General features: G+C 47.2%; 1 protein-coding gene across 7 annotated transcripts in view; it reads right to left on the bottom strand.

Annotated features, from left to right (window-relative positions):
- Positions 1-24299, bottom strand: part of LOC144498942 (ovochymase-2) — a 78693-nt gene that overhangs the window by 31695 nt on the left and 22699 nt on the right. For all 7 annotated transcript variants that reach the window (XM_078220891.1, XM_078220894.1, XM_078220893.1 and 4 more), the window contains 4 exons: positions 20560-20592; positions 14392-14488; positions 11946-12079; positions 9272-9412 (listed from right to left, as the gene is read on the bottom strand). In XM_078220891.1, the coding sequence (XP_078077017.1) occupies positions 9272-9412; positions 11946-12079; positions 14392-14488; positions 20560-20592 (405 nt within the window). The remainder of the gene's footprint in view (positions 1-9271; positions 9413-11945; positions 12080-14391; positions 14489-20559; positions 20593-24299) is intronic.

Genomic DNA, 24299 nt, shown 5'->3' with positions numbered 1-24299 from the left:
ACACAAGGCTTCGGTAACTGAAGGCTTTTATTGCCTAACAATGGAACTACTAGAACGTAAGTACACCACCCCAGACTGACGAGGTCCCGCCCGAGCAGGGGGTCTTATACCTCTCCCAGGAGGCGGAGCCCGACTGGGATGTGCCACAACAGTAACAACCACAGGTGTATTAATCCCACAGTGTGAACACCCTAGCCCAACAACAACATTAGAACAACCCCACAGTGGGAACCAACGATGGTTCACCACAAGGGTTTCTATGTTTCTATTCTCCATTTCAGCTGGAGTCGTCAGGAATTACCATAGAATTTTATAGTTTAGAAGGAAACCATTCTTTCCATGCTTTCTATGGTGCATTTCTGAAAGTTGGTGAGAGTTGTAGCTGACATGCCAAATTTCCTTCGTCTTCTAAGAAAGCCCCATAGCCATATATTTTGCTTTCCTTTACAAGTCTTTATCCAATTTTGTTCTGGAACTTTTTATTGGATCTGCTCCCATCGCCCCGATCAGGCAACACATTCCAGATCACATCAACTCACTACGTCAAAAAAAAGTTGAATTTCCACTCTGGTTCTTTAATCAATTATCTTATCTGTGTTCTCTGGTGACACCCTCCTGCCAATGAAAGACACATGAGGACGGCCTCAACCAGGATCTTGGGTTCATGTCACACTACGTGGAACTCCCACCATTTGGCCTGGGCTTGCAAAATCCTATTAACTGTCCTGGCTTGAGACAATTCACACCTCTTTATCCTGTGATTATCCCTCTCTCCACTCACATTGTCTGTACCTGTAAAGACTTGATTACCTGTAAAGACTCACATTCCAACCATTATCTTGCAATTGAGTCTGTGTCTATATATGCCCTGTTTGTGAACACAACTCTCCACTCACCTGATGAAGGAGCAGTGTTCCAAAAGCTCATGATACCAAATAAACTGTTGGACTTTAACCTGGTGTTGTGAGACTTCTTACTGTGCCCACCCCAGTCCAACGCCGGCATCTCCATTCCACATCATGGCCAGTGAAAGAGTTTCTCCTTATTTACTCTACAGAGACCCTTCATAATTTTGAACACCTCTCTGACCTGCGGTTGCATGAAATGATGAAATGGCTAAATGTTAAACATTTGATCAAATTGCGAAATGTTCATTTGGCTGTGACTTTGTGTCAAATGAATTTGAAGCAGCAACAACAACAATCTGCCTTTCCAGAAAAAGGTTCCAAGAAGCTTCACAAAAATGATGATCAAACAAAAAAATTAACACTCAGCCACATGAGGAGACACTGGGTGGAATCCTGTCAGCTGGAGAGTTGGTAAAACTCCCACATCAACTCCTTTTGGGAAGCACTGCTGCATCTTGTGCAACTCAGACACTGGGCTGGCCTGCTGGGTCAAGGACCCACGCTGTGCATCCCACTCATGGAGAGCTGACAACCGATCAGAGGCCAGCAGCTCTTCTGTACTCAGCAGCACCACATGAGAGTCATGGCCTCTGCAAGTATTGCACCCATCTGAAGCCTCAGATCAAGGACGGGTACAGGCACAGGTTGAGAGGTGGTGGGAAGAGAGTCACAGCGGAGCAGCAGGACGGCTTTGGCTTTGCGGAGGTGGTGGTGAGCTGCCTCTTGTACCGCTGCAGTCCATGCGGCACAGAATCATCCACAGTGCTGTTAGGAAAGGAGGTCCAAGATTTTGACCCAATGAAACTGAAGGGCTGGTGATACAGTTCCAGGTCAGGATGATGTGTGAATTGGATGAAAACTTGCAAGTGGTGATGTTCCCATACATCTACTGCAGTGGTGGTAGCAGTAGAGGGTTTGGAAGGTGCTGGCGAAGGAACTTTGATGAGTTGCTGCAGTGCATCTTTTATATGGTACACGCTGCTACCACTATGCTTCAGTGGTGGAGGGAGTGAATATTTAAATGGTTAATGGGGTGCCAACCAAGTGGTCTGTTTGTCCTGGATGGTGTTGGGTTTATTGAGTGTTGTTGGAGCTGCACTCATCCAGGCAAGTGGAGAGTATTCCATTACACTCCTGACTTGTGCCATGTGGATGGTGGGCCGGTTTTGGAGGATCAGAAGGTGAGTTAACCACCACAGAGTTCCTAATCTCTGACCTGTGGTTGTAACCACAGTATTTATATGGCTGGTCCAGTTCAGTTTCTGGTTAACAGTAAGCCCCAGGATGTTGATAGTGGGGGATTCAGTGGCAATGCCATTGAATCTCAAGGGCAGATGGTTAGATTCTATCTTGTTGATATAATCATTGTCTGGCACTTATGTGTTGTAAATGTTACACACCACTTATCAACGCAAGCCTGCATATTGTCCAGGTCTTGTTGCACATGGACACAGACTGTTTCAGTATCTGAGGACCTGCAAATTGTACTGAACATTGTGCATTAATCTACAAACATCCCCACTTCTGACCTTATGATGGAAGGAAGGTCATTGATGAAGCAGCTGAAGATTGTTGGGTTTAGGACACAACCCTAAGGAACTCCTGCTGTGATGTCCTGGACCTGAGATGCTTGACCTCCAACAACCACAATCATCTTCCTTTGTGCCAGGTATGACTCCAACCAATGGAGAGTTTTGCCCAATTTACATAGACTGCAGTTTTGCTCGGACTCCTTCATGGTATACCCATTCAAATGCTGCCTTGATGTCAAGGCCAGTCACTCTCACTTCATCTCTTTTGTCTATGTTTGAACCAAGGCTGCTATATGGTCAGGAGCTGAGTGGCCCTGGTGGAACCCAAACTGGGGTGGCACGGTGGCATTGTGGTTAGCACTGCTGCCTCACAGCGTCAGGGACCCTGGTTCAATTCCAGTTACGGCTTCCAAGACATGCCGAATCATCAACATGGATACCACTCTCACACGAGAGAACACCATCCACCAGGTACATGGTACATACTCGTGTGATTCGGCCATCATTGTCTACCTCATACGCTGCAGGAAAGAATGTCCCAAGGCATGGTCCATCGGCGAGACCATGCAGATGCTACAACAACAGATGAATGGACACCATACAACAATCGCCAGGCAGGAGTGTTCTCCTTCAGTTGGGGAGCACTTCAGCAGTCAAGGGCATTCAGCCTCTGATCTTAGAGTAAGTCTTCTCTGAGGCGGCCTTCAAGACACATGACAATGCAGAATCGCTGAGCAGAGACTGATAGCCAGGTTCCGCACACATGAGGACGGCCTCAACCGGGATTTTGGGTTCATGTCACACTACTTGTAACACCCACCATACTGACTGGGTTTATAATTTTCCTACTAGTTGTCCTGGCTTGAGACAATTCACACCTCTTTAACCTGTCATTATCCCTCTCTCCACGCACACTGTTTATACCTGTAAAAACTTGATTACCTATAAAGACTCGCATTCCAACCATTCTTCACATTCTAATCTGTAATTATCTTACAATTGTGTCTTTGCCTATATATGCCGTGTTTCTAAACTAACCTCCACTCACCTGATGAAGGAGCAGCGCTCCGAAATCTCGTGATTCCAAATAAACCTGTTGGACTTCAGCCAACGCCAGCATCTCCACCTCATTGATTGTTGTAAAAACCAATCTGGTTCACTAATACCCTGTGGGGAAGTAAATCTGCATCTGCATCCTTATACAGTCTGGCCTACATATGCCTTCAGACCCACAGTAATGTGGTTGACTCTTAAGTCCTCTTTGAAATGGCCAAGCAAGCTATTCAGTTCAAGGGCAATTAGGGATGGACAACAAATTGCCTTTCCAGTGATGCCCACATCCCATCAAGGAAAAATAAGTTGCCTGACTGTTGAATTTGCCCAATGTATTCTGAATGCTGGCGCCGCACGATTGTTTAGGCTTTAACTTGCAGTTGCAGACTGTAAATCAATTATATAGCTCCTTTGATGCATCTAATTGCTGCAAGGCACTGCAAAGGACCATGCATCAAAGTGTGACACCAATCGATAGATGGAGACATTAGGACAAGTGGCCTAATGCTTGTTTAAAGAGGCAGTTAAGGAGCATCTTAAAGGAGGCGAGGTAGAGAGGTGGAGAGGGTTAAGGAGGGAATTCCAGATCTTTGGGCCTCTAATGGTGAAGCGATTAAAATTGAGGATGCGCAAGGGACCAGAATGTACTCTAAGAGGATTATTTCTCAGTTACTAGAAAGCTCCTTCATAACTGCAATCTTTTCAAAGGTTATTTTTCTCTGATTGTCAAGGTCTTCTGAACCATCATACTGTATGTACCTTATTTCTCCATACAGACAGGCACCTGCTATGTATTTGGGGTGGCACAGTGGTTAGCGCTGCTGCCTCACAGCACCAGGGACCCCAGTTCAATCCCAGCCTCGGGTGACTGACTGTCTGTGTGGAGTTTGCACGTTCACCTCATGTCTGCGTGAGGGCAGCACGGTAGCACAGTGGTTAGCACTGCTGCTTCACAGCTCCAGGGACCTGGGTTCGATTCCCGGCTTGGGTCACTGTCTGTGTGGAGTTTGCACATTCTCCTCGTGTCTGCGTGGGTTTCCTCCGGGTGCTCCGGTTTCCTCCCACAGTCCAAAGATGTGCGGGTTAGGTTGATTGGCCATGCTAAAATTGCCCCATAGTGTCCTGGGATGCGTAGATTAGAGGGATTAGTGGGTAAAATATGTAGGGATATGGGGGTAGGGCCTGGGTGGGATTGTGGTCGGTGCAGACTCGATGGGCCGAATGGCCTCTTTCTGTACTGTAGGGTTTCTATGATTTCTATGATAAATTGCCCCTTAGTGTCAGGGAGGTTAGCAGCATAAATGCGTGGGGTTACGGGGATAGGGCCTGGGTGGGATTGTTGTTGGTGTAGGCTCAATGGGCCAAATGGCCTCCTTCTCCTTCTATGATTCCCAGCACTTCCTGTTTCCAGCTCAGTGTCTACTTTGTGTGTCGGCCTCATAGAAATTATTTATTGCTTCGCTCTTCATGATTATTTGGGTTTCTGCTGATCAAAAGGCCCTGTTTGTACTATTTATACTCACAGTCTAGCTGGTAGATATTAAAATGCAGACCCAGGAAGCCTGCGCTGCTATTCCCTAGGTTTGTTTACTGTATTGATGCATCGTTATCTCCTTTGCTCCCATCCTGAGTATTTAATTAAATGTGCGTTTGATATGAACTTGGCTCCCTGACTTCAAAGCAGCTGTTGTCGAGGCTTTCCAATTATGATGATGAAAATGTAAACATTTAATTATTCCTGTTGATGAGTTTGGCTTCCAGTCCACTGGTGGCTTTAACATTTAAGCTTCTTATCCTCATGCGCTAATCCTTCTATAGTCTCCTCCCTATCGTTGTAACCTTGTCCAGACCTGCAGCCTGCTGAGATCTGTGTTCCTCCAAATCTGGCCAATTCTGCAAAACCCCGGTTTCCCTCAATCAACCACTGGCCGTTGTGCCCAGGTCCTAAGTTCTGGAATTACTTCACTGAACTGCTTTACCTCTTTTTCCCCCAAGACCTTCCAAAAACAAAACCTTATAGAATCATAGAATCCTACAGTGCAGAAGGAGGCCATTCGGCCCATCGTGTCTACACCGACCACAATCCCACCCAGGCCCTATCTCCAATACCCCATGCATTTAGAGTCATAGAGTTATAGAAGTTTACAGCATGGAAACAGGCCCTTCGGCCCAACTTGTCCATGCCGCCCTTTTTTTTTAAAACCCCGAAGCTAATCCCAATTGCCCGCATTTGGCCCATATCCCTTTATATCCATTGTACCCATGTAACTATCTAAATGTTTTTTAAAAGATAAAATTGTACCCGCCTCTACTACTACCTCTGGCGGCTTGTTCCAGACACTCACCACCCTCTGTGTGAAAAAATTGCCCCTCTGGACACTTTTGTATCTCTCCCCTCTCACCTTAAACCTATGCCCTCTTGTTTTAGACTACCCTACCTTTGGGAAAAGATATTGACTATCTAGCTGATCTGTGCCCCCAGCTAATCCCCCTGACACTAAGGGGCAATTTAGCATGGCCAATCCACCCAACCCGCACATCCATGGCTGAGGTTTTCTGGCTGTTCCCATCAGCGGGATGTTCCGTCCCTGCCGATAGTGACCCCTCCCACTACTACTTTCCTAGCAGAGGAGGATGTGAACAATGGGAAAATCCATTGACATCAGTGGGACCAATGGCAGGCCTCTGTCGCTACAAAGCACCCCACATGCTGGGCAGAAAATTCCACCCTATGGACGGGATTTTCTGGCCACGCTCACACCGAAACTGGAAAATCCTGCCCAAAGTCAAGGGACCTTTCCGGGTCCGCCCTTCGCCCGCTATGATTCCCGTGGTGTGTGGAATGGGAAAATTCGCCCCTATGTCTTTTTTATTTATGCGATGTGGACACTGCTGACTAGGCCAGCATTTATTGTCCATCACTAATTGCCCTTGAGAAGGAGGTGATGAAGGTGTTAAACAGGCAGCCAACTGGCTATCACCCATTACTGCGTTAATGCTGTCGAGACATTTACCTTCCCCTCACCTCCCCCGTCATTCCCCGCACATTTGCCATTTTTGGTTCTTCCCTTTTGGTTGTGTGTAATTGAGGGGACAACAATCTCAGTGATGGGGAATCTTGCACCACCCAGATTGGTATCACAGCCTGTGCTATCTCTGGCAGCAATACTCGACAGTAAATGGAGCTCGCCTGGAATTTCTGAGCGCTTGTGTGTAAAGCATTTCAATAACAAATAATTGCATTTTTATAGCACCTTTAACGTAGGGAAGAGTCCTAAGAAGTCTTGATGGCCTTTTCAGCTCACGAATGTGTTTCAGAGGGGCCAATGAGAGAACTGAATTAAACCAGATGTGGTCCTCTCAGTTCAGTTCACCGTGACATAGACATTGCTAGCAACATGAGGGACAGGGAGGCCATTCAACTGGTTCCACCAATCAATGAGATCATGCATGGTTTGAAGGGGGTGCTTTGGGGAATTGTCAGAAAGCTTTGACACCAGCTAGGATTTTGCACCCATGTTCACTGCACATAATCCCATGAGAGCGGTGCAATTCCCCCCACTTCCAACCCCCCTCCCCCCCACTCCACCACCATTGATGTAATGAGGTTTGTACCTAGGAAGGCTAGGAACCTCACTGAAGTGCTTATAAATATAGGGCTTTTTGCTGTATTGTCCCCCGATATTGGATATCCCCCTGACTGGCGATGTCACGTCAACAAGGTTTACCACAGGTGAACCCAGTGAAGAGACCACGCTGGGAGCGCACATGCACGGTCGGGAGACGAACATGACTGGAGAAGGGTGTCGGGGTGTGGTGGGGGGGGGGGGGGGGGGGGCTTTATGGGAAGCTCCATGGGGAGTGGGTTCCTGTGTCTGTGAAGGGAGGGTGGGGTTTACCGTTCCCAGTGTATGGGGACATTGAGGGGGGTCCCGTATACCCATGGTGTTGGAGGGGGGTCCACAGAAAGAGGAGGGTGCATGCCCTTTAAAAATGACGCCCATCTCTGGGAACGCAACATTGCCAGCTGTTTCAGGCCCTGCCCCGCCTACGTGATGGCAAAGGTCACGCCGCCAGGATTTTCTTTCTCTAGGTGGGGGACAACATGGCGAGGAAAGCTGGTTGTGCAGCTGGCAAATTGCAAGCCACTTTTCGCACCTCAGCCAACACTTGAAAGAAAAGGGGAAAAGGAAAATTTGGCCCAGCAAGAAGAAATACTCAGACAGGGGCTGATTTTCTGCTCCCTCCCCGAAGCACACTCCAGCTGATACTGCTACTATGTAACCAGCATTGTGAGCATGTACCATCGCTTCATTCTTAGAACAGTACAGCACAGAACAGGCCCTTCGGCCCACGATGTTGTGCCGAGCTTTATCTGAAACCAAGATCAAGCTATCCCACTCCCTATCATCCTGGTGTGCTCCATGTGCCTATCCAATAACCGCTTAAATGTTCCTAACGTGGCTGACTCCACTATCACTGCAGGCAGTCCATTCCACACCCCAACCACTCTCTGCGTAAAGAACCTACCTCTGATATCCTTCCTATATCTCCCACCACGAACCCTATAGTTATGCCCCCTTGTAATAGCTCCATCCACCCGAGGAAATAGTCTTTGAACGTTCACTCTATCTATCCCCTTCATCATTTTATAAACCTCTATCAAGTCTCCCCTCAGCCTCCTCCGCTCCAGAAAGAACAGCCCTAGCTCCCTCAACCTTTCCTCATAAGACCTACCCTCCAAACCAGGCAGCATCCTGGTAAATCTCCTCTGCACTCTTTCCAGCGCTTCCACATCCTTCTTATAGTGAGGTGACCAGAACTGCACACAATATTCCAAATGTGGTCTCACCAAGGTCCTGTACAGTTGCAGCATAACCCCACGGCTCTTAAACTCCAACCCCCTGTTAATAAAAGTTAACACACTATAGGCCTTCTTCACAGCTCTATCCACTTGAGTGGCAACCTTTAGAGATCTGTGGATATGGACCCCAAGATCTCTCTGTTCCTCCACAGTCTTCAGAACCCTACCTTTGACCCTGTAATCCACATTTAAATTAGTCCTACCAAAATGAATCACCTCACATTTATCAGGGTTAAACTCCATTTGCCATTTTTCAGCCCAGCTTTGCATCCTATCTATGTCTCTTTGCAGCCTACAACAGCCCTCCACCTCATCCACTACTCCACCAATCTTGGTGTCATCAGCAAATTTACTGATCCACCCTTCAGCCCCCTCCTCTAAGTCATTAATAAAAATCACAAAGAGCAAAGGACCAAGCACCGATCCCTGTGGCACTCCGCTAGCAACCTGCCTCCAATCCGAAAATTTTCCATCCACCACCACCCTCTGTCTTCGATCAGACAGCCAGTTACCTATCCAATCGGTCAACTTTCCTTCTATCCCACACTTCCTCACTTTCATCATAAGCCGACCATGGGGGACCTTATCAAACGCCTTACTAAAATCCATGTATATGACATCAACTGCCCTACCTTCATCAACACACTTAGTTACCTCCTCAAGGGAACACCATCACCTGCAAGTTCCCCTCCAAGTGACTCACCATCCTGACTTGGAACTATATCTCTGTTTCTGCACTGTAACAACACTGTGGGTGTACCTACACCACATGGACTGCAGCGGTTCAAGAAGGCAGCTCGCCACCACCTTCTCAAGGGCAATTAAGGATCAGCAATAAATACTGGCGATGCCTGCATATTTTATTCAAATTGTCAATAAACTAAATGGATTTCATATAGAACAATGAAAAGTACCTCTCAATGTGCCAGGTTCCACTGCTTTATATTGAACCGAGAACCCAGTTCCAAAATGACTGAAATCAGAAATGAATTTCAGTGTCACGCTCTTGGTATTGATAACAAGCGGTGAAGGAGGGATTGTGCCACAGAATGTACCTGGCAAGAGAATGGATTAATTATCACACAGAATCAACATAGACATTCACGTACCCAGAGGTTGGATATTTCTCTCTGGCTCTCCCAGTGCAGTGGTAAGGAAGTGTCGCACTGTGGTATTTCAAGGCTCAATCTGCCCTCCCAGGTGGGATTTAAAGATCCCAAGGCATATTCTGAAGGAGAATAGTGGAATATTCCCCGAGTGTCCCTGACCCACATTTCTCCCTCCATCAACATACTTAAAATCGATTATCTGGTCATTAACACATTGCTTATGTGTGATCCTGCTGTGCTGAAATTAGCTGCTGTATTTCTGAAATTATAACAATGACTGCACTTCAAAAATGCTTAACTGGCTGAAAATTATTCTGGGAGTTCCTGAGGCCATGAAAAGCACTATATAAATGCAAGTCTTTTGATGAATAGATTTTAGGCTTGACAATTTGACAATAGTAAGAAGTCTCACAACACCAGGTTAAAGTCCAACAGGTTTATTTGGTAGCAAATACCAAAGCTTTCGGAGCTTTGGTATTTGCTACCAAATAAACCTGTTGGACTTTAACCTGGTGTTGTGAGACTTCTTACTGTGCTTACCCCAGTCCAACGCCGGCATCTCCACAATTTGGCAATACACAGGGTTCAGGAATGTGTCTTGGGAAGTGATGCAAACTGAACGATAGTTCATTTCTACTGTTGACTCATTATCCACCATTTTGCATTGCTGAGCTATCTCCATTGCTCATTTAAAATTTATGTTGACATCTGCAAGCAATCTGCCATGAATAACATCATTGTTCACACCACAGACTAACCTATCCCATAGCCTGTCATTTGGGGTGGCTCAAAAATCACAATACTCTGATAATTGCTTCAGTTTAGCATTTCGCTGGGGCTCTTATCCTCAAATTAAATTTGAATCTCTGGAGTATGACTGATGGTTGAGGTTGCAATTTAGTCTTTACTAAATCCATGACCTCGCTGAATGATTTGGAGTCAGGTATGTTTGTGGCTGTAAGACTGTGATTATGATTATAGGTCTGAGTTCCACAAACACTTGGAAGAATTGCTTTGTGTTTTGCCTCCACCCCTATTTTGTTTGCTTGGAAGTAATACCCAAAGCACTCAATGTATTGTGTCCAGTCCTCCATGGAGGAGTGAACTGTCTATTCACCCAAAGAGAGACATTCTGGTGAGAACTTATTTTTGTTCACACTTCAATTAAAACAGGATACCCACAGGTGTCGGGCCAGAGGCAGTGTCAGGATAATTTATCCTCATTGCCAGATGCACTTTCACAGACTTCATTAGTAAACACAAAGGATATTTATTAATATGAATCGTACAGCAGCCCAATGGGCCATATCTAACTCCCCAAAATGTCTCTGCCTCGGAGCCTTTTACACAATGGGGAGATTCCACACTCTGAGTTCCGATTGGTCAACCAGGCCAGGTGTCAGAGCACGGCTGGAATGGGGTGAGGGACAGGCAATAGTTGCTGGGGAATGGTTTTTCTCTCAATTGTATAATGGGATCGGTGGGGGGAAGGATGAATGAGGCAAGTGCAGATGTAAGTAAGCAGTTAGAAGATGGGCAAAAGTCCGAGGGCAGATGAAGCCCTGTTGTGTCCTCCTGGGGCTTGGAGGAACTGCCTTGCTTTTGCTGGGCCACATGACAACCTTTACATGTGTTTAACCAGAGATCTTCTGGTCCTGTATCCAAATAGCAATTGTTTCCTCCACTTCAGCGCATGAGCAGCACAGAGTGCCATTCACAAGGCCAAGGGTCAGGACGCCCAACCTTTAGATTTCAATGAGTTCCCCAACCACTTGAGGCCTCAAGGACCTTACAGGCTGGCCAAAACATGCCTGATAAAATGACGCAGAGTGGATCAAGTGTGTATATTGATGCAGTGCTTTTACTTTTTTATTAGTGTCGCAAGTAGGCTTACATTAACACTGCAATGAAGTCACTGTGAAAATCCCCATTTAGCAACTTGCCTTTACAGAGCACCTTTAATAAGACCCAAGACAATTCGCCAAAAATGTTATCATAAAAAGTTTTGACACCACACCACATAAGGAGACATGAGGACAGTTGACCCAAAGCTTGGTCAAAGATAGAGGTTTTGAGAAGTGTTTTAAAGGGGGTACAGATGTTTACTGAGAGAGCTTAAGGCCTAGGCAGCTGAAGGTACGATTAAAATTGAGGTATCAGCAAGAGACCAAAATTAGAGAAGACCAAGATGGGAAGATAGCAGGTGAACACTGCAGAAGTAAATCAGGTCAGGTGTAAGGAAGGCAGTCAATGCACTGTCACCAGGCCTGTGTTTCCATTGAGAACAGATTGCTACTTCATGGTCTATAGTTGGGTAGGTGCAGTTTGTAATAACAAATTATTCAAATTATCACAGCAAACTACTGCACAATGCAAACCATAAAATAGATTTGCTGGCTTGATGTTTATGATTAAATATTATATTCACTGAGTTTACCTGTTATGAAGTTTGCATGGAATTATTTGAGGCGTCACTCACCGATAAGCTTCTCTTGCTCGTCATATACAGAGAGGAAGTCATTTCCACAGAAAGTTCCGGGTTCTATGTCGAACTGTATAAATTCCAGTAAAATGTGCTTTCCTTCTGGGGCATAGATAGTCCACTGGCAAATTCTGATTGAAAGAAAAGGAAAAATTTTCTTCAAAGTAAGACAACCCAAAGTTTCTAGAATTTTAGAGTCTTACGACACTATTTGCCCCATTGTGCCTGTGCTGGTCATAGAAACTAGAAGCAGGAATAGGCCATTCGGCCCTTCAAGCCTGCTCCGCCATTCATTTTGATCATGGCTGATCATCAAATTTAATATCCTGATTCCACCCCCCCCCCCCCCCCCCCCCAGCTCCTTCCCCTCAAATCCCTTTAGCCCCAAGAGTTTTTCTACTTTCTTCTTGAAATCAGACAACGTTTTGGCCTCAACTACATTCTGTGATAGTGAATTCCACACATTCACCACCCTCTGGGTGAAGAAATTTCTCCTCACCTCAGTTCTAAAAGGTTTACCCCTTATCCTCAAACTATGACCCCCTAGTTCTGGAGTCCCCCACCATCGGGAACATTCTTTCTGATTCTACCCTGTCTTATCCTGTTAGAATTTTATAAGTTTCTATGTGATCCCCTCTCACTCTTCTAAACTCCAGTGACTATAATCCTAGCTGACTCAGTCTCTCCTCATTTGACAGACCTGCCATTCCAGGAATCAGCCTGGTAAACTTCACTGTACTCTTTGTGGTCTTTGAAAGTGCTTGCCAATGAGTCTCATTCCTCCCTGCTCTTATCTCATGGCCATACATTTTTTTTCCCCATGCAAGCATTTATTCAATTCTCTTTTGAAAGTTACTATTGAACCTGCTTCTCCCGCCCTTTCAGGCAACGCATTCCGAAACACATCCATTCACAGTGTTAAAAAAATGCTCCCCAGCTTCCTGCTGCCTATTATCTATTTAGCACTGCTGCTAGAAGTGGCAAAACTTGAGCTTAAACAGCAGTGCAGCAACCGTTGAGATCAGGGCCAGAATTCTCCAGTCTCGCATGCCCCATGACTGCTGCCAGCAAGAATGGAGAATGTGGCGCTCGGCCAAATCTCCGTTCACAGCAGCGGGACTGGAGAACCCCAGCCACGGATGAGACTGGAGAATTCCAGCCCAGGCAACATGAAGCAGGCTGCAAATGGAATTCAGTTGTTCATTGATGTTAAAAGGCTGGGACAATTGGCTGGGATTTTCCAGTCCATCCCGTGGTGGGTTTCTGCAGCAGCCACCCAGGCAGTGCAGTTCAAATTCTAACCGCACACTTTGTTAAAAAAAATGTTTTCCTTGTGTCGCCTTTGATTCATTTGCCAATCACTTTAAATAGGTGTCCTTTGGTTTTCTATCCTTCCACCAAGACTGAATAGTCTTTTCCAATAAAAAGACCTGTCATCATTTTAATAACCTCTATGAAGCTTCCTCTTACCCTTAATCAGTTGATTACTGGGTGCAGGAAGAGGATGAATCAGCAGATCAGGGGCGGCACGGTAGCACAGTGGTTAGCACTGCTGCTTCACAGCTCCAGGGACCTGGGTTCGATTCCTGGCTTGGGTCACTGTCTGTGTGGAGTTTGCACATTCCCCCCGTGTCTGCGTGGGGTTTCCTCTGGATGCTCCGGTTTCCTCCCACACTCCAAAGATGTACAGGTTAGGTTGATTGGCCATGCTAAATTGCCCCTTAGTGTCCCGGGATGTATCGGTTAGAGGGATTAGCGGGGTAAATGTGTCAGGTTGTGGGAATAGGGTGGGATTGTTGTCGGTGCAGACTCAATGGGCCGTATGGCCTCCTCCTGCACTGTAGGGATTCTATGATTCTATGATCTGCACCCCTTTGTGTGAATGTTTGGATCTTTCTTTATTGTCAGGCAGAGACAGGTGCAAGTAAAGGTAAGTTAAGGTGAAAGAACATCACCATCTGCAAGTTCTCCTCCAAACCACGCACCACCCTGACTTGAAACTATATCGGCCGTTCCTTCACTGGCACTGTAGATCAGCATCCTGGAACTCCATCCCTAACATCACTCAAGTGTACTTGCAATACACAGATTGTAACAGTTCAGGACCCACCACCTTCTCAAGGGGCTTTAAGGATGGGCAATAAATGTTGGTCTTGCAGTTCAGAAGAAATAGAGCGACATTCACTCCCCAAGGACACACTTTTCAAAATAGTGAAGCAAACATGCGACCTTGCATGAAAGAAAGTCCTGGTTTCAAACTATTGTAGACTGCTGCCTGTCACACAGCTTGTCAACCTGGAATGACACACAAAGGCAGAGTTGCCTGCTGGATTAACAATTTGGGCATTTTGGGGAGTTTGGAATATTGAACTCTTTAGCTGCCTTTCTCCGAGGTGCGGTTAGATAACGTGATTCTAAATAGATTTGGACATATGATACTTACTCGTTGTTTTCATAGTATAGACGTGGACTTTCTGGGTAATCTAGACGACCTTCTACGGCAATCAGTGCCCCATCATTTACACTGCAGTTCACTGCCTCTGCAAGAAGCACAATGACCATCATGCAATAACTTACTTATTGACGGCTTGCCTTTACCTTTAGAATCAGGAGGTTGTGAGTTCCAGCCCAACTCCACAAACCTGAGCCAATGATCTAGACTGACACTTCCGGTGCAGTGCTGAGGGAGTGCTGCACTGTCAAGGATGCTGTCTTTTGGATGAGATGTTAAACCGGGATCCTGTCTGCTCCCTCAGGTGGATGCAAAAGATCCCACAGTGCTGGTTTATGGAAGAGCAGGGAAATTCTGCCCATTGCCCAGGGGCCAATATTCATATCTCAACCAGCATCCAGAAAAACAGATTCTCTAGTCACGTGCTGTTTGTGGAATCCTACCGAAAGCAAATTGGTTGCCATGTTTCCCACGTTACCACTACGAGTACCCTTCAAAATGAACCTTAATGGCTCTGAATCTCCTTGGCTACGAATTATTAATTCTATTTTCTCATTCCAGCTCAAACAATCGACTATGAGTATTAACACTGACTCCAGTGTCCCTTTTTCTGTGAGGTAGAATTCCACCCCTCCATCAGAAGGTTGAGGGATTGAAACCCACTTCAGACAAGCACAGTGAGTGAGGACCAGATCTCTGGCTTGATATTCTGGGTTCACCTCCAACAGATCATGTCACATCTTTGTAAGACAGCTTTTAACCATCCTGTAGCCAGGTATTCTAACCATGGAGTTATTCCAAAGAACTTCTAAATTTAAAGTTTATTTATGAGTCACAAGTAGGCTTACATTCGCACTACAGTGGAGCTACTGTGAAAATCCCCGAGTCGCATGGCCAGTGCACCTAAGCAGCACATCTTTGGACTGTGGGAGAAAACCGGAACACCCGGAGGAAACCCACGTAGACAAGGGGAGAACGTGCAAATTCCACACAGACAGTCACCCAAACCAGGAATCGAACCCAGGGCCCTGGCGCTGTGAGGCAGCAATGCTAACCACTGTGCCACAATGTATTGAAAGTAGTGGTTGAGTTCAAAGGATTCCATTAACTTTCTATGCACTCACCATTACAATTACAGAATATGATTGCAAATATGTCGGCACGGCGGCACAGTGGTTAGCACTGCTGCCTCACAGCACCAGGGCCCCAGGTTCAATTCCGGCTTTGGACCACTGTCTGTGTGGAGTCTGCACGTTCTCCCCGCGTCTGCGTGGGTTTCCTCTGGGTGCTCCGGTTTCCTCGCCCCAGTCCAAAGATGTGCGGGTTAGGTGCTTTGGCCATGCTAAATTGACCCCGAGTGTCAGGGGGATTAGCAGGATAAGTGTGTGGGGAACAGGGCCTGGTTGGGATTGTGGTCGGTACCAACTCGATGGGCTGAATGGCCTCCTTCTGTACTGTAGGGATTCTACGATGTCCAAGATTTCATACAAGAACCTGTGATTAAGTTGTGTCTTATTATAATTGAGTGGGTGATACATAACATAAGTCTGGGCTCATTGAATCATGATATGGAGATGCCGGCGTTGGACTGGGGTAAACACAGTAAGAAGTCTCACAACACCAGGTTAAAGTCCAACAGGTTTATTTGGTAGCATAAGCCACTAGCTTTCAGAGCACTGCCCCTTCATCAGGTAAGTGGGAGTTCTGTTCACAAACAGGGCATATAAAGACACAAACTCAATTTACAAAATAATGGTTGGAAAGTGAATCTTTACAGGTTATCAAGTCTTAAGCACAGGTTAAAGAGATGTGTATTGTCTTCAGCCGGGACAGTTAGTGAGATTTTGCAAGCCCAGTCAAGTTGTGGAGGTTACAGATAGCGTGACATGATCCCAAGATCCCGGTTGAAGCCGTCCTCATGTGTGTGGAACTTGGCTATCAGTCTCTGCTCAGCGACTCTGAGTTGTCGTGTGTCGTGAAGGCCGCCTTGGAGAACGCTTACCCAAAGATCAGAGGCCAAATGCCCGTGACCGCTGAAGTGTTCCCCAACAGGAAGAGAACACTCTTGCCTGGTGATTGTCGAGCGGTGTTCATTTATCCGTTGTCGTAGCGTCTGCATGGTCTCCCCAATGTACCATGCGTCGGGACATCCTTTCCTGCAGCGTATCAGGTAGAAAACGTTGGCCGAGTTGCAAGTGTATGTACCGTGTACCTGGTGGATGGTGTTCTCACGTGAGACTATGGCATCCGTGTCGATGATCCGGCACATCTTGAAGAGGTTGCTGTAGCAGGGTTGTGTGGTGTCATGGTCACTGTTCTCCTGAAGGCTGGGTAGTTTGCTGCGGACAATGGTCTGTTTGAGGTTGTCGGTTGTTTGAAGGCAAGAAGTGGGAGTGTGGGGATGGCCTTGGCGAGATGTTCATCTTCATCAATGACATGTTGAAGGCTCTGAAGCAGATGTCGTAGCTTCTCTGCTCCGGGGAAGTACTGGACGACAAAGGGTACTCTGTCTGCCGTGTCCCGTGTTTGTCTTCTGAGGAGGTCGGTGCGGTTCTTTGCTGTGGCGCATCGGAACTGTCGATCGATGAATCAAGCGCCATATCCTGTTCTTATGAGGGCATCTTTCAGCGTCTGGAGGTGTCTGTTGTGATCCTCCTCAACTGAGCAGATCCTGTGTATACGGAGGGCTTGTCCGTAGGGAATGGCTTCTTTAATGTGTTTAGGGTGGAAGCTGGAGAAGTGGAGCATCATGAGGTTATCCGTGGGCTTGCGGTACAGTGAAGTGCTGAGGTGACCGTCCTTGATGGAGGTGCGTGTGTCCAAGAATGCAACCGATTCCGGAGAGTAGTCCATGGTGGGATGGAACTTGTTGCTGTCATCATATAGTTGTTTCAGTGATTGTTCACCATGAGTCCAAAGGAAGAAAATGTCATCGATGTATCTAGTGTATAGCATCGGCTAAATGTCCTGTGCGGTGAAGAGGTCTTGTTCAAACCTGTGCGTGAAGATGTTGGCATATTGAGGTGCGAATTTGGTCCCCATGGCTGTTCCATGTGTCTGGATGAAGAACTGGGTTGTTGAAGGTGAAGACATTGTGGTCCAGGATGAAGCGGATGAGTTGTAAAATTGCATCTGGAGATTGGCAATTGTCGGCGTTGAGTACTAAGGCAGTTGCAGCAATGCCATCGTCGTGGGGGATGCTGGTGTAGAGTGCCGAGACATCCATTGTGACGAGGAGCGCTCCTGGTTCAACTGCTCCTTGTGTGTTGAGTTTCTGTCGGAAGTCCGTAGTGTCGCGACAAAAGCTGGGGATTCTTTGTACAATGGGTTTCAGGATGCCCTCGACATAGCCAGAGAGGTTCTCGCACAGGGTCCCATTGTCCGATACGATGGGATCGTCGGGTGTGTTTGCCTTGTGTATCTTCGGGAGGTAGTAGAAATCTCCAACGCGGGGAGTACATGGGATGAGAGCACAGAGGGTGCTCTGAAGGTCCGGATCAAAGGTCTTGATCAGTCTGTTGGGTTGACGGGTGTGTTCTTTGGTCGGATCTGCGGGTAACTGTCTGCAGTGTTCCTCGTTGTTCACTTGTCGGTCCACTTCTTTGCAGTAATCCGTTCTGTTCAGTATGTCGATGGCCCCTCCTTTGTCTGCTGGTTTGATGACAATGTTGCGGTTGGGCTTGAGAGCGCGGATGGCGTTGCGTTGTGCTTGGGTGATGTTCGGGGCTGTTTTGTGATCACTCTGATCAAGACCTTTGATCCGGACCTTCAGAGCACCCTCCGTGCTCTCATCCCACGTACTCCCCGCGTTAGAGGTCTCTACTGCCTCCCGAAGATACACAAGGCAAACACACCCAGCTGTCCCATCGTATCGGACAATGGGACCCTGTGCGAGAACTTGTCCGGCTACGTCGAGGGCATCCTGAAACCCATTGTACAAAGAACCCCCAGCTTTTGTCGCGACATTACGGACTCAGCGCACATGGAGCAGTTGAACCAGGAGCACTCTTCGTCACAATGGATGTCTCGGCACTCTACATCAGCATCCCCCACGATGATGGCATTGCTGCAACTGCCTCAGTACTCAACGCCGACAATTGCCAATCTCCAGATGCAATTTTACAACTCATCCGCTTCATCCTGGACCACAATGTCTTCACCTTCAACAACCAATTCTTCATCCAGACACACGGAACAGACATGGGGACTAAATTTGCACCTTAATACGCCAACATCTTCATGCACAGTTTCGAACAAGACCTCTTCCCGCACAGGACCTTCAACCGATGCTATACACTAGATACATCGATGACATTTTCTTCCTTTGGACTCATGGTGAACAATCATTGAAACAACTATATGATGACATCAACAAGTTCCATCCCACCATCAGACTCACCATGGACTACTCTCCGGAATCGGTTGCATTCTTGGACACACGCATCTCCATTAAGGACGGTCACCTCAGCACTTCACTGTACCGCAAGCCCACGGATAACCTCACGATGCTCCACTTCTCCAGCTTCCACCCTAAACATGTTAAAGAAGCCATCCCCCACACACAAGCCCTCCGAATACACAGGATCTGCTCAGATGAGGAGGATCACAACAGACATTTCCAGGCGCTGAAAGATGCCCTCATAAGAACAAGAAATGGCGCTCGACTCATCGATCAACAGTTCCGACGCGCCACAGCGAAAAACCGCACCGACCTCCTCAGAAGACAATCATGGGACACGGTGGACAGAGTACCCTTCGTCGTCCAGTACTTCCTCGGAACGGAGAAGCTACGACATCTTCTCCGGAGCCTTCAACATGTCATTGATGAAGACGAACATCTCGCCAAGGCCATCCCCACACCCCCACTTCTTGCCTTCAAACAATCGCACAACCTCAAACAGACCATTGTCCGCAGCAAACTACCCAGCCTTCAGGAGAACAGTGACCACAACACCACACAACCCTGCCACAGCAACCTCTGCAAGACGTGCCGGATCATCGACACAGATGCCATAGTCTCACGTGAGAACACTATCCACCAGGTACATGGTACATACACTTGCAACTCAGCCAACGTTGTCTACCTGATACGCTGCAGGAAAGGATGTCCCGCGCATGGTACATTGGGGAGACCATGCAGACGTTACGACAACGGATGAATGAACACCGCTCGACAATCACCAGGCGAGAGTGTTCTCTTCCTGTTGGGGAACACTTCAGCGGTCACGGGCATTTGGTCTCTGATCTTCGGGTAAGCGTTCTCCAAGGCGGCCTTCATGACACACGACAACGCAGAGTCGCTGAGCAGAGACTGATAGCCAAGTTCCGCACACATGAGGACGGCCTCAACCGGGATCTTGGGTTCATGTCGCACTATCTGTAACCCCCACGACTTGCCTGGGCTTGCAAAATCTCACTAACTATCCTGACTGGAGATAATACACATCTCTTTAACCTGTGCTTAACCCTCTCTCCATTCACATTGTCTGTACCTTTAAGACTTGATTACCTGTAAAGACTCGCATTCCAACCATTATCTTGTAAATTGAGTTTGTGTCTTTATATGCTCTGTTTGTGAACAGAACTCCCACTTACCTGACGAAGGAGCAGCGCTCCGAAAGCTAGTGGCTTGTGCTACCAAATAAACCTGTTGGACTGTAACCTGGTGTTGTGAGACTTCTTACTAATTGAATCAAACATTAAAATATTATGAGGACAAGTTGCACAGACTCGGCCTGTGTTCTCTCAAGTGGGGAGCAAGCAAGAAAGTGGAGTTTACATGGATGGTCACCCATGATCGTAATGAATGGTGGAGCAGGCTCTAGAGGCTGAATTATCTACTCCTGCTGCAATGTTCCTATGAGTGTAGAAGATTAAGGAGTAATCTGATTGAGGTGATTAAAGGGATTGATAGGATAGATAGAGAAAAACTGTTTTCTCTAGTCGGGGAAAACATCGAAAGGGACTTCACAGAAGTTACATCAAATCTGACACAGACCCACATAAGGAGATATTAGATCAGGTGATCAAAAGCTTGGTTAAAGAGGTAGGTTTTAAGAAGTATCTCAAAGGAAGGTCGAGAAAGGTATCAAGGTGGACAACTTTATGGAGGGAAATCCAGATTTTAATCTTTCTTCAGAAACTGATGTCTTCACATACCGGGTGAAATGGATCTGCTGTACCCTTGTAATTCTGCAATTAAAAATACATTTAGAATATTAGTCCTCCTGTGTAATATTATCTGAATTAAAACACACAATGGCTGAGATCGACATGATTCTTCTGACAATAAAACCAGAAAAGCTAATTGGACATAATTTGCAGGTCAGGCAGCATCTGCGGAGAAAGAGGGCGTGATTTTCCTACCACGCTCGCCCCAAAATGGAAAAATCCCACTCCAGTGCTGAGGAATGTGGTGTTAAAGTGGGGAGACGCCAAGGGTATGAACAGCACTGTCAACTGTGGACAGATAGGGTATCCCCACCCAAAACAGCAGCCCCACACCTCCTCGTATCCCACTAGTTCTAGCACAGCCAATCCCCGCTACCAGCACCTGCTTTCAGAGAGTAAATGGCAATTGGTGGTTAGGATCTAATGAGTATTATTTCACTTCTTGTGCTTGACTTTCTTGTGGAAAATGGATCCTTGCATGGTCCTGCCCCGCCCGCTACGATTCCCGTGATGGGTGGGATGGGAAAATTTCGCCCAGAAAGTTTCAGGGTGAATTGCTATCCTCAGAAGCTGGAAGCAAGGGAGCAAAGGACAAAGGGGAAGTTTGTGTTAGGGTGGAGGGCAAGAGAGACCAAATGATGAAAGGGGTGACACAAAAGGGAGTGATAATGGGACAAGTAAAGAAACAAAAGATGGGTCGGGATGGGGGGTTGTGGGGGTGGGGGGGGGGGGGGAGCGCGGTGTTGGCACAGCAGAGTGAGGGGCAAGTCTCTAAAGTCTAGCAAAGAAGAGAAGGGTCCAGTGGCTGAGGAATGTGGTGTTAAAGTGGGGAGACGCCAAGGGTATGGACAGCACTGTCAACTGTGGACAGATAGGGTATCTCCACCCAAAACAGCAGCCCCACACCTCCTCGTATCCCACTAGTTCTAGCACAGCCAATCCCCGCTACCAGCACCTGCTTTCAGAGAGTAAATGGCAATTGGTGGTTAGGATCTAATGAGTATTATTTCACTTCTTGTGCTTGACTTTCTTGTGGAAAATGGGAATGTTGCTCTGGCAGCCCAGTCTGTTTATCTCAGACACGTAATATACCACGGAATGGATACAGGTACTGGATCAATAACCTGGAGACTGTGGCATCAAGACCCACCTTGGTTATTTAAGAATTTGAAAATGGGTTTTGAAAACAACACTGGAATTACATTATACAAAAGGCTGTTTAATCAGTAAAAATGACCATCTGGCTGTTGGATTGTTGGGGAAAAAACCCAAAAGCGGCACGGTAGCACAGTGGTTAGCACTGCTGCTTCGCAGCTCCAGGGTCCCGGGTTCGATTCCCGGCTCGGGTCACTGTCTGTGTGGAGTTTGCGCATTCTCCTCGTGTCTGCGTGGGTTTCCTCCGGGTGCTCCGGTTTCCTCCCACAGTCCAAAGATGTGCGGGTTAGGTTGATTGGCCAGGTTAAAAAAAAAATTGCCCCTTAGAGTCCTGGGATGCGTAGGTTAGAGGGATTAGCGGGTAAAAAAAAGGGATTAGCGGGTAGGGCCTGGGTGGGATTGTGGTCGGTGCAGACTCGATGGGCCGAATGGCCTCCTTCTGCACTGTAGGGTTTCTATGATTCTATGAAAATGTTCACTAATGATCTTTAGAGAAGGAAAGCTGCCTATCTGGTCTGGTAGTAACCACACCTCATTTAGTAACATTTTCGGTGTCATGCTGAACGATCACAGGGAAAGTTTCAAAGCCGGACAGAGAAGATTTCCCTGATGTCACGGACCAATATTTATCCTTCAATCTACACCCCTGGCCATTAACCACATTACTGCTTGTGGTAATTTGCTATGCATCGATTTCATAGAATCCCTACAGTGCGAAAGGAGGCCATTTGGCCCAGTGAGCCTGCACCAACTCTCCGAAAGAGCACAAATTGATATTTCCCCACATCACAACAGTCACCGCCCCGTCCTATCTCCATAACCCGGCACATTTACCATGGCTAATCCACCTTACCTGCACTTCTTTGGAGTGTGGGATGAAACCGGAGCACCCGGAGGAAAACCATGCAGACAAGGGGAGAATGTGCAAAGCCTGAATGAAACCCGGGTCCCTGGTGTTATGAAGCAGCAGTGCTAACCACTGTGCCATTGTTCCACCCGGTCGTGATTAGTTTTCCATGTAATCCAAGTCCCTCATCCCTCGTACCATAATAAATCTCCTATGTTCCCTCTCTAAGGCTCTCTAAAGTGACTAGAATTGACCACAACACTCCAGCTGAGGCTCAACGAGTGATTTATAAAGGTTTAACATAACTTCCTTAGTTTTGTATTGTACAATTGCCAGACTTTTGCCGAAACTGGCCAGCTAGGAAAACCTTTAAAACTGGTGGGGGCTGGACCCAATTCTGGAATTTCTGCTCCCATTCCCATGCCAGTGAGGGATACAGGCAGTCAACTCCCAAGGACAACTCCCACCCTTGCTGACTCCAATGTTAAGATGGGCAGTTAACCCCCGCCTGCAATTTTAGTGAAGTCAGGCCTCCTCAGTAGACATGGTGCATGGCCTCTCAGAGGAACCCCAGTTCCAAGTGGAGAACCAAGGAAAAAAATAGTCAATTCTTCTATAATTCTTTCATTGACAGACTTTGAAACTTCTCTCTCTCTCTCTTCAGATACCTGCCCTGAAAGGGTATTGGTGGCCATTGACTTCTGTGAATGGTCCATGGTTACACTTGGCAAGGTACTGCAGTGGTTTACCATTGCCTTCTACAGATGGTTGACCAGGAAACTCTCCCACTCTTACTGCTGCCTTGGGAAGTATCAGAAGGATTTACAGGTTGATAACCCACACATTTGGCCATATTGGCAACTTCCATAGCCAACAAGTCCTGGCAGGGATTTGAACCCAGAGCTACTGGCCCCAAAGTAGGGTCGTGACCACAGTGTCACAGGGCCTCCCTAGATTTGATGCATAAGGAAACACACCCTGGGTCAGAATTTTATATCCCCCCCCCCCCCCGCCCCTTCCCCACCTGCCCACCCCCCGAGTGGGGAGTGTGAAAGTGCATGGACAGGATTCGCTCCGGGTTTCCACCTACCCCAACCAGGTCACCATTTTATGCTGGGGAGAGTAGGGTCTCAGGTGGAAAGCCGCAGTTTAGGCCCTTAAGTGGCCACTTAATGGCCAATTAAGGGTCATTCCCCACCCAGCCTCAATTTTCAGACTAGCTGGCAATAAGAGCACAAGGGGAAAAATTGTAAATTAAGACAGTTGGGCTCCTGGCCCCCTTCTAACTAGGGCCACTCTCCCCTTAATGTCCAGTGGCCTCCCCATCTCTGTCCCAACCTCCCCTCCATCCGTGACTTATTCCCCAAGACACTGATCGCCCTTCTCATGACCACCCTAGCATACGCTACCCTTCCTACCCCGGGACCCTTGCCAGTTACCTTCTCCTCTGGTTCCCAGGACTTAGTGGCAGGCAACTCTGTGTAGTGCCTCTCTCACTGGATGGGCTGGAGAGCTACTGGCCAATCTGAATGGCTGGCAGCTCTTGAAGGCGGGACTTCCTCTCAACTGATGGGCAGAATTCCTTCCTTGTGCCAGTCAATGCTTGTTCGAGCATAATATTGCATTGGGGCTGCTGGAGTTGGCAGGGATGTGTTCCATGCCCCCACCATCTTGAAAATGCAGGCCCTGTTTTGTAAGGTATATGTGATTTTACTGAAATTGTTGA

The sequence above is a fragment of the Mustelus asterias genome, chromosome 9, assembly GCF_964213995.1.
Source record: "Mustelus asterias chromosome 9, sMusAst1.hap1.1, whole genome shotgun sequence".
Classification (NCBI taxonomy): Eukaryota; Metazoa; Chordata; class Chondrichthyes; order Carcharhiniformes; family Triakidae; genus Mustelus; species Mustelus asterias.
Note: the sequence above shows the minus strand (reverse complement) of the source record. Positions and strands in the feature narration are given on the sequence as shown.